At 32.9% G+C, this 11535-nt stretch overlaps 1 protein-coding gene across 7 annotated transcripts in view; it reads left to right on the top strand.

The window, feature by feature from the left end:
• LOC143197911 (carboxyl-terminal PDZ ligand of neuronal nitric oxide synthase protein) overlaps positions 1–11535 on the top strand; it is a 197160-nt gene extending 185625 nt beyond the window's left edge. For 4 of the 7 annotated variants that reach the window (XM_076406711.1, XM_076406712.1, XM_076406708.1 and 1 more), the window contains 3 exons: positions 715–927; positions 2625–2774; positions 6568–8678. In XM_076406711.1, coding sequence (XP_076262826.1) covers positions 715–927; positions 2625–2774; positions 6568–7518 — 1314 coding nt within the window. In that variant the 3' untranslated portion in view covers positions 7519–8678. Of the gene's footprint in view, positions 1–714; positions 928–2624; positions 2775–6567; positions 8679–10115 lie in introns of those variants that run through there. The other 3 variants (XM_076406715.1, XM_076406713.1, XM_076406709.1) reach the window with 2 other exon arrangements.

The raw sequence follows: 11535 nt of genomic DNA on the forward strand, positions 1-11535 counted from the left end.
AAAATAACGTTTGCCGGTTTATAACCTGTAGTTATTATAACTAATATGTTGAAGAATTTTGTTACATGTTCGAACGTATCAAACAGCATTGTATCTCTTTTTAAACAGAATAAAATGAGAAGAAAAATATTGTCTGATTCTAAAACGAATTTACAAATTGCGACAGGCAATGCATTAAACATCTTGATGACGTCAGTTCACTGTTATTTTGAATGGTCCGAACATTGTTTCCAAGATTTTACATAAATGAATACCTTATAAAATAAATGAACATAATCTATTTTAATTAACTCATTATTTCATTGCGTTTGTAGTAATAAAAACTAAATAGTTCAGTCTAAGACGCAAAATTCTAATTAGTAATACCGAATCGATACTAGACGCTCCATTCCAAACATGATTAACTGACCAAAACGAATTAAGCGTTTTCAATTTCGAACTTGTTTGTCTGCCCGTGTGGATCTGGCCGGAATAATACAATTAAATCTTCAACCAAAACTAAATCGATCTCTTGCCAGATTTCCAATTAAAATTGATCGATCGGCCACAAGTAACACCTTCGTAGTTTCGTTTACTTATTTTTCATTCGCGTGATTCATTCTCCCGCGATTTCTTCAGTATCTGGAACGGCGCCAGAACAACTAGCTTTCCATCCACTAAAATAAATGTAATTAGCGATTATTTACGGTTTTTTAACGACTTTGATGTTTGTAGCAAGCGGAGACCTACGCGTCGCCCAACAGTGATGGATTTGGAACTAGTTCGAATGCCGGAGGAAGTAACAGCTCGACAGTACCCGTTCATGGTGGTTTGTCGTCACAGCACGAGTTCCAGCTGCTAAAGGAGCAACTGGATCAGCAGAAACAACAAACTCAAGCCACATTAGCCCAGTTACAGTTAGCAAGGGAACAACTCCAAGCTGAACAGGTTAGTTGGTGTTTTTGAAGTATTATTAATAAGTTCCACCACTGTCATTTATTATATCCTAAACTAAGTTTGATTATTTTTGACTTTTTAGTGAGTTCCTTATTTATTTTTTGAAGTCGGTTCAATTTTTTTGTTAAAATTATTTTATTTTGCTCTTTTTGGTGTTAGATATTTACTCAATAAATTACGCAGTTATTTTGTAAAGTATTACAATGGATAGCCCAAGTAAAAGTACAGCCCGCATGAGGAAAAATAGGAATAAAGAAACAATGATTGAAAATAAGGAACGTTTCAGAACCTGGGGTCCGCTACCTAGTCTAGGTGATTTAATAAATGTTCCAACCAAACAAAAACAAAAAAATTGCTGTCATATGATGTGGTTAGTGCTTAAAATGCAAAGTGAATGGCTTTTACACTGAACTACTTCCGATTTTCCGTCATATTAGTTCAGCAATAACATTATACACAAGTATCTGATTATTTTAGATAAAAATATGTGAAAACATTGTACGTGCCTTTGATATTTGAGGTTTCCATCGATTTCTCTCCCTTTCCCCCATCAGATCCTAACTTTGTTCAAATGGAACCACCTCGGAAGTACACTATTTCGAATAAAAAAGGGATTTTAAAAATCGGTTCATAATTGACGGAGAAATCGGCGAACATACATTTAAAAGATATACAGCCGAACATACAAACATCTTAAAATCGGTTAAAACAAAAAGAAATACGGGCGATTATGTGAATTCAATTTTAAATCAATATACCATCAAGTGATAATATGAAAATCATTACTGAAACTGTAGAGAATCATAGAAAATATTTTCAACATACACATCGGTACCAAATTAAAGAAAAGGTGACATAAATATTATGAATACGGTTGAAACTTGTTATGATGTTATTGATGTTTAGAGAAAAGTAGTTGATTTTACTTTACCAATCATTTAATATTAAGTATCAAAATAAACAGTTTATTAAAAATAATTAAATAATTTTTTATAATGTTAAAATATCGATATATCGATCAAAAGAATATCGGTCAAAAATATCGATATATCAATATATATTTTTTCGGCATCGCCAGCCTATATATACATTATATAGCTTCAGAAGAAAAGATACAGAAAGAGGACATATCTAGGTCACGCTTAATCTATAATGAAGGATTTACTAGCGATTAAATTGAAAAAACAAAGACAGTTATAAATGGTATGCTGAAAATTATGAAACCATTTTTTATCAAAATGGTAAGAAAGGGGCGGAGCTGACTCGGGCTTCAGACACAGCTTCAAAAAAATATGGATCAAGATGATAGAATGATATTTGAAAAATTAGTTAATGAAGAGAATAAGTTTACATCGTAATAACATATCGTCCTCTATCACCAAAAATAACTCTTCAGTCTCTAGATAAAATCGAATATTACGGCTATAGAACATCCCCCTTGCTCATCATTTTTGGTAATGTGTGACTTTTGTTGGACATATTTTGTAACAAAAAAAACATCTACGAGAAAAAGAGTCTTCAAACACTTCACTTTTGATTCATTTCGACAGTATTGCTAAAGACAGCTGGATGAGTACTTTTTAATTATAAAATAAAAGAATGGTTTTGAAAATCTGTATCAAATATTATAACTTGATGCTCATGTTACTGTTTTTATATTATTTTTTCTTATCTTCAATATTTTATAGACGGCTAGAATGGAAGCTCAAGCAAGAACCCATCAACTTCTTGTTCACAATCGAGAACTATTAGACCACATAGCTGCTCTAGTAGCTCATCTACAAGGCGGCGATAAACCCGGACAACAATTAAATCCACCGCATATGACCATGCCTCAGGTAAGTCATCAAAAAGCACGATTTCTCTAATATAAACCTACCATTTCCAATTTGATGTTGTTTGTTGCTTACCGATAATAATAATACAAGCAAACGAAAGGCAATTTTACAGATTTACAGCCCATATTTAACCCCGTGCGATTAGCTTGCTCAGTGACGCTTTCGTTGGTGACTTAACACAAAGTACTTGCGATGTTGAATTGGTCGATATTACTTACCCTGACAACCAGAAAGGAAAAACAACGATGTCTGCAACACGTCAATTTTGCATGTATGCTTATTTTCAACTGCAAACCGTATATTTTTCACGAAACCGACGCCGCATCATATAAATAAATGTTCGGGTACTTCCTGATGACGTCGATCATTCGAGAGCTTCCCTCTTCACCGGAAAAACGATGAAACGTTCAAGGCGTCTTCCGTGACAGTGAAAAATATACCATCTCGTTAAATTAAGTATAAGAAAAAGTATTCCACGTCTTTATAGTTATAAATATAAAACACAAGTTCATTCAAAATAACTTTTGTTTAATGCCATCACCATTGGAAAAACTAATCAAGTGGAGACTATGTAGCATCTTTATATAATCTTACATTAATATTTCATACAGAATGATGGTGGTCTAAATGTAATAATGCTATGAATCTACAGAGAGTTTCTTGAACACATTTCAAATAATTTCTATAAATTTATCATCTGTTAATTGTTAAAGCTTGTTGTTAAATTGTCTTAGCGTCTAGGTGATCCCATCTGTTTAATATCCAGGTTTCTGTTTTATATAAAAATCTTATTCCTAATAATGCTACATAACAGGTCAATTGAGAAGTCCCCGGCCTACCATAGTAAAAGACATTTTTTGACAAAATTATTATTTTTTAATTCAACATAAGGGTGATACACTGATTATAGCGACTCTCCAACTTTTCAATACCATTTTTGTAATACGATTTGTCCTTTGCTTCAAAATAGGCCTCAGTTTCGGCGAGCACCTATTCATTCGACGAAAATTTCGACCCAGCGAGCATTCTTTTGAGATCTGAGAAAGGAAATAGTCGTTGAGGGCCAGATCTGGAGAATACGGTAGATGAGGAAGCAATTCGAAGCCCAATTCATAGACTTTTGCCATCGTTTTCACGGACGTGCGACGCGATGCATTGTCTTGGTAAAGCAGCACGGTCCAATAACGCTATGTAATAGTCGATGTTGATGCTCCTTCCATTTTCAAGGTAGTCAATGAAAATTATTCCATGCGCATCCCAAAATACAGACGCCATAACCTTGCCAGACGACTGTTGCGTTTTCCCACGCTTTAGAGCGGGTCCATCGTGTGTCCATCGTCCACTCGGATGACTGTCGATTGGACTTCGGAGTGAAATGATGGAGCCATGTTTCATCCATTGTCACATATTGACGCAAAAACATTGATGCATCTTCAAACACTGCTTCGAATCATCAACTCGTCTTTGTTTTTGGTCAAAAGTGAGCTCGCGCGGTATCCACTTTGCACAGAGCTTTCTCATATCCAAATATTTGTGAATGATATGATGTACACGTTCCGTTGATATCTTTAGTGTCTGCTATTTCATTAATTTTCAATTTACGGTCATTCAAAATCATTTTGTGGATTTTTTAAATGTTTTCGTCGGTAACAAACTCTTTTGGGCGTCCACTGCGGAGCTCATTTTACCACGTCTAAACTTAGCATACCAATCTTTCATGGTATTTTCCTGGAGCAGTGTCCGGAAATTCGGCACCAAGCCAAGTTTTTGATTCAACTGTATTTTTTCTCTTCAAAAAGCAATGTTTTATTAACACGCGAAATTCCTTTTTATCCATTTTTTTTCACAATAACAAAAGTTCCTTCACTCAAAATGATATAATTCACAAACTAATGATCCGGCAGCTGTCAAATTTATACAGGCATCTTTTGAAGGTTAGGGTTAACTAAAAAACATATAGATTTAATTCTAGTAGCGCCATCTATGTGTTAGGCCGGGAACTTTTCAGTTGACCTGTTATCTTATCTCACTTAAGTAGTTTGAGACAGAATAATATGAACACTATACAATATAATACATCTTGTTGTATGTTGGCAATACAAGTTGGTGTAAATACGGTTACGGTTAAAACAAGCGATCGGTCAAATATGCAATCTCTCAGATGTTGTTTAATGTTTCACAGCATACACAAAAACATCAGCCACGAGAAAAAAGGACGAAACCCGAAGTTAACTGACAGAGATAGATAAACACTAAAAACGATTATGTCCAGACATAAGAACATAAGTGACTGTGTCCAGAACATAAAACTATCGCGGCAAAAGTGACAGCAGAAACACACTTCAGTATTCGCTACACACTGTTTCGACAAGCTCCACAAAGCTAACATTCATGAAAAGCCTGCAATTGCGGAACCCTATACAACAGACACTAACACTAAACTGCGAAAGATATAATGCATATGACTACCATATTGCTGACAAACACTGCCACAATCCAAGATGATAATACGCCCACACATACACTAAGAAAGTTTCAAAACTTTTGTTTGAGAGGCATCAAGATATCATCATATCATCAGCAGTTTTAAAAGCAATATATGATAGTTCTTAGTGCCAAAACTTAATAAATTAATGTTGTCTATTAATCAGGTGTACATATTATTCCGTCCATCCTCTGTAGACGCATTTTCTGCATTCTCCTTTATAGATTATTCTTCTTCTAACAGTTTTCTGTTCGAGTTTTGTACTGATGCAGGAGTATCATAGAGAGAATCTAGATTAAAACATGATTTAATGCATATAACATGTTGTATGCTTATTTTATTTTTTTGTCTCATTACATTTAAGTAAGAAAAGGAAATCAGATTTCTTAATTGCTTATTACCAATTTGAAATATATACTTCTAAACTCATTATGAAACAAGATACAATATCTCTGTTGAATAATACTTCAAAATGTGTCTGTTGTAAACATTGTTTTATTCAACTACGTACTCAAAATTTTTGTGTTGCAGATTTATTTTAAATAAATTCTCATGTTCATGAAACCAATTTAAAAATCAAAAGCTAATGTCTAATATATTTGTCATATATACTATTTACCAATAATTACCACGAAGTATTAAACCAATAATTTGATGTGATGGGACAATGAAGCTATAAAGAAGTATTTCAGCAGCTTAAAAAATGGTAATTGAAATGACACCTATTGAACTAACATAATCAGCACTGTCAAATTACAAAATATCAGTAATTAATATATACCTTGATCTACAAAAATTGTCATCTTTTTCAATCTTTACCACAGAATTTCAGAATTCCTTTTCCTTTCAGAATTTCTGTCATTCTCTTTATGAATCCACTTTACCACTCACGGGAATTATTTATAATAATAAAAATATTTATTCTTAAAGGTAAAGAAAGTATCTGACCCGTTCTAACTTTTTTATAAATAAGAAAAATCCTGGAAAAGCATATAATAATATTTTGACTATATGGTGGATGCGCAATAATTTCCTAGCCACATTTTAACTATAATGGTTGTACTTTAAATTTAAATACATAACATTACATATTTATATGCGAGCTTTGATTCAAATTTCTCCATACTGAAACAGAAACCTGATGATTATAACTATACATTCTGACCACCAGATATTAAATCCATCTCTCGGGAAATCAACAAAATACATTTTCAAAAACATGGATTACTTTTTCACGTACTTAATATCCTAGGTATCTAGAAAATCGACGACAGTAACACTCTGTTGTTTTTTTTTGTTTCTCTGTAGCAACATCCTGCAGAACATCCTCCACAAGAACCGCAAGTGGATACTAATCTGATTCTTCAAGCGCTCGGCATTGTTCCGCCCGGTATATTGGAGAACCGGGCGGCTACCACCTCGTGTCAGTCTCCGTTGAGAACGACTTTCAATCCTGGAGGCGGTAACATCTTCTCGTACCCCTACCAACAGTCACCTATACCGATCGAGACCTCATACGAGAACCAGCTCTTGCAAAGATTGCAAGCGATGGGCGGATATGCCCCCCTGCCAGGGTACCCTCCGTTGAATTTACCCCAAACTTTACCGATATTAACGCAAGGCTACTACGGTCAGAACCTGGTGAATAGTAGTTTCCCTGCTTCGGCTTACTCGACGTTACCCAGATACCCGCCGAATTTGCAGGATAGAATAAGCCCGTCAAGGAACAGCGAGCCCAGGCAAATCCCACTCAATCAAAATCAGAACAGTCGGTCTGACGTGAACTTAAGTGGAGCTGGACAAACCATAGACATCAATACAAGCAAAGCCAGTGGGCAAGGCGCTGGGACTTTTCAACTAACCGTCCCTGAGCTACAACGACGTCAGATCAACATAAGCCAGGAATCACCAGCAACCCATTTCCAATACAACTCCATGCCAATGGACAAGAGAGACCAAAACGTCAAGCCACAAGTCTCAGAGAACCAACCTAACGATGATTATTTGATCAAACCGTTATCTCAGTTGGGTACGCTGACCACAACAGACTCCGAAGGACGCGTAAGAGTGATAGTACCGGTACCATCGACATCCAACGAAGAACGAGGCGATCTGCTCTCGAATCTAAGGATCAGTGACGACTTACGGTTGATAAATGGGCCAGGAGTGTCGAGGTCTGCCAGTGAAAGAGTACCGAATCGCAGTGAGTTGATGTCGCAAGTTCAGAGAACCATGTGGGCGAGACACACTACCAAATAAAGTTCCTAAACAAACTCAAACTAGTGAAAATTATGTGCGATTTATTAGGACAATCAAATTGTTTGATATCGATTGGGTTTTAGGTAGCAAATTTTTACAGTCATTCACTGAATTATTCAATATAGTACCGTCAGTCACCATTTGGAGGAATAAAAAGTTAAACTCAAGTAAAATTCCATCATAATAAAAATAATATTCAAAGAAACCTGATTGTATATTATAATTTATTGTCAGTTTAATATAGTCTATTCAAAGTTTTTTTAGTAATGCGTCATGGATATTTGTGACGTCGAAATATTACAATGTTGCCGCATCAACTCTGAGATTTAGTTCAATTTGGTTTTGACATACAAGAAAATTGCAATCTAAATAAAGTAATTGAACAAAAATGTTATCAAATATAATTTGTTTTAATATTATAGTACGTCCAAAAACTACAGTTAACTATACATCCACAATAATTTGTCACTATTGCTTTCAAGAATTTTTCATACATCTGGCAACCGGTCGCCGTCTGGTTGTCAAAATATTAAAATTACTTGGAAGTTAATTCTTCGTAAACAGCTGTCATTTATATCTAATTTTTTATTGCGAATTGACAGTTTCGATGGTTAAATTTACGAAAAATATGATATTTATGAATGATAAATGCTAAAAGTGTGACTTACATATTAAGCTGACTGTATTTAAACATCAACAGTATATTATATTATATATTCCGGTAGTTAATATTGAAATATACAGTGAATGTCATCATATATAATGAATATTAAACAAATCCTAAAATATCTGTATAAAGAAAAAAATACTACAGACGCCAAATTCGAATAAATCAATGCTTTAGTGTGTTCCTTTAACCAAATTTGATTGTATGTAAAATAGGTAAAAACCAATTCACAAAACGAAAACTAAGTTAACAACGTATTTTGTAAATCTCTGTTGTCTAGCTGTTTATATTTCTACATCAAATCAAGGTATAATCCTGAAGGTTAATGTTAGGTTCATCATATTTATATATGATGCCAGTATTTTTTAATATGAGTGTTTATGAAAATCAACGATTTCAACCTCTTATAGAACAGTGTTTTAGTTTATCTGAATATTTTTATAGGCACGATATATAAGTGATTAAAATAATTTATAATTATTGTTGAACTAAATGGCTATTAGTTATTTTTTACTTTCTACATTCCCTCTTCCTAAATATTGTTTTTATTTTTATTGTCCCCCTACTAGATTGTTCAATAAGTCTGTGTATATTCGTGTAATTAAAAAAAAACATTGTTATTATGCGTTGACGACTAACCTACAATTTGTTTTTACATTAACTAAAAAACTAGATATATATCTAGGAGAATCCCAGAATATTGTTTTTGTTTTTGTTAAGCACACTTCATTACATTATGCAAAACTAAATGGATTTTCTTTTGTTTAATTAATTGATCTGGGTCTTACTCCAGTATTATTCAAATATGCCAGTATCATTAGTGCTGTATGTGTAATTTGTTTTATTCTCATTGTCTCACTGCTACTTACTTATAATGCTCTAATTGCTTCCTCGTTATTGCCTCCAATGGCAAGCATCGCAGTATCATCAGCAAATATAGTTATTGTTGTGTTTCCATTTGTTGCCTACCACATGTATATGTAAAGAACGTAGGGAATGACTCCAATACACTGCCTTGTTGTTTAGTTTCATATTTAAATTTATTTTATTGTTTCTTTGTCTCTAAAAATTCTGACAGGAATGTAAAGAGTTTAAAAGTTCAGTGCATTGTTTTAGTGACACTCTGAATGTAAGAATATAGCTGAGTAGACTTTTCTCATCATAGGCTTTTTCAGTGTGGTATTTGAGATTCTATACATCTGGGCAATTAATGAATAATCAGTTGTTTATGAAACTAAACCAAGAGAAGCCTTTGCTGTTACCAATAAGGTTTTTCTTCATTTGTCGCTTTCCAGGTTTTTGGGTATTTCTTGGTAGATTTTACAACATTTGTCTGATTATTAAATGATAACCCAGTTCTTGTTTTGTTTTGGTTTTTTTTAAAGACGACTTCTTCTGGAATGATCCCATTTGGTTTGAAAATCATCAAGTTTTGTCGACTGTTGCTTGCCCAATAATAAATATAATTACTTTAGGCTTTTTGACTTTCCAGAGTGAATAGCCTTGTTATCACTCAGAACTCACAGATGTTCCCCTTTTCAACCGTTGTAGGGGAAGAGCCAGGAATCAAAGGGGTCTAAATCTCACGAATAAACTGGATGTTAAAACATTTTTATTTTAATTCATTAATTTTATAACCCATTGAACACAAAGCTCGTTGTAGATGAGTCTAACGTCTATTTTTTAGTACGAACTTATTGAACTATCTATTATATTTGAATTATTCATGATAAAATGGTGCATGCGCCCTTTCCTACAATTTTTAGTAAGTATGAATCGAATTCCCATTGTCAAAACTATTCGATTAAAAATAAAATAAAGAAAATGTGATCAAGAAATGTCAAGTAAACGTATCTATTATTATTGGTAAGCAACGAATACTAAACTGGAGTAATTTAAATATCAACTAATAATGATATTTTCCTCTTAGCTCTCTTCGACAGCTAAAGTGGAACGATGGTTTGAACTACTCGAACCCCTTTCGATATCCAGACCGGAGAGTGGTTTCGTATCGTGTCAGGACAACGAACAGGAAGACTACGATGACGAGAAAGAAATCCTGGAGGGCACCAGGAACCTGCTGTCGAAATTGAGCGCCAGAAAACAGCGGAAACTGTTGGGTCTGAAGTTAGGAAAAGTGACGACCTTCTGACGAATAGGGAACACGCTAGGACGATTATTTAGTAGATTTAAACGACGGAAGTAGTTTTTAGAAACATTTTATAATTGATAGTGTTAATTATAATCATGTTTCGACTTATTATCTTGTACATATCTAGAGAAGTTGTAGATACTGATATGCCATATCAATATTTTTAAAACTACAAAATAACTGATAAGTCTAACAGTCATGTAACTATTCAGTGGTGCCAAAATGGTTAAATATCGACATAAAATCCTAATTGTTTAAAAAAAAATAATTAAAAATCATTAATTTTATGGTATTTTAGATATTAGAATGTTCAACATGCACTATAATCATTGATGAAGTTGAAGACATTTTCAACCTTTATGGCTTTAATGGTTTAAACATATATAAACAGGCAACTTTACAGATTATTTCAAGTGATTCCAATTGATATAGAATATTTCATGTGATACATTTAATTGAGCTAAATTATATAGTTTAATTTTTTGTATATTGTGTATTGCTTGTCTTTAAAATGTTACGTGAAATGAAACTTATTTAAGCAAAATACAAAATTCTTGATATCTTTCTCTTTGGGCATTATTTCTAAACATCTTGTTTTTGGTATGAAATTAGTTAAATAAATTGAACATTTTTTGAATTTGACATTTATTTAATATTATATTTTTCAAATACTAAATATTTTTTAAGTTTACTTTAGCAATATCCCTAATTTTATAACACCCTTCTCTTAATATTTAATTATATGTTTACTATCTTTTCAAATGATCATTTGCATTTTTTGCTATTTCAACATTTTTAGAATTGTAGAGCATTAATTTTTGATGTATTATATTCTGTATTTAACATGCTCAATAACAGACCCAACATTTTTAAAGTTATTTTAGTGCTCATATTAAAATTTTTACACCAGACTGTGTCCTGATTATCTCAAATATCATTGCTTGTTTATGTGTGTTTGTATGTAATAAATGATAATTTAATTAATCCATAATTATTCGTCAGTATTCGAAAATAACTTAGAATGGCCGAACAAATTAGAAGCCAATTAGATATTTAATAAAAATATTATTTTTCTAGGCTATATATATATGAATAAATATTTATATGTTTAGGTAATATTTATATATTTTAGATAGAAAATGTAACTGACTGACTACACTGTGTCATGTAAATGGTATTAAATTCTATTATATATAAA

The sequence above is a fragment of the Rhynchophorus ferrugineus genome, unplaced genomic scaffold (genome assembly GCF_030347505.1).
Source record: "Rhynchophorus ferrugineus isolate W39M unplaced genomic scaffold, kcgeb_rfMv2 rfM6, whole genome shotgun sequence".
In the NCBI taxonomy this organism is placed as follows: domain Eukaryota; kingdom Metazoa; phylum Arthropoda; class Insecta; order Coleoptera; family Curculionidae; genus Rhynchophorus; species Rhynchophorus ferrugineus.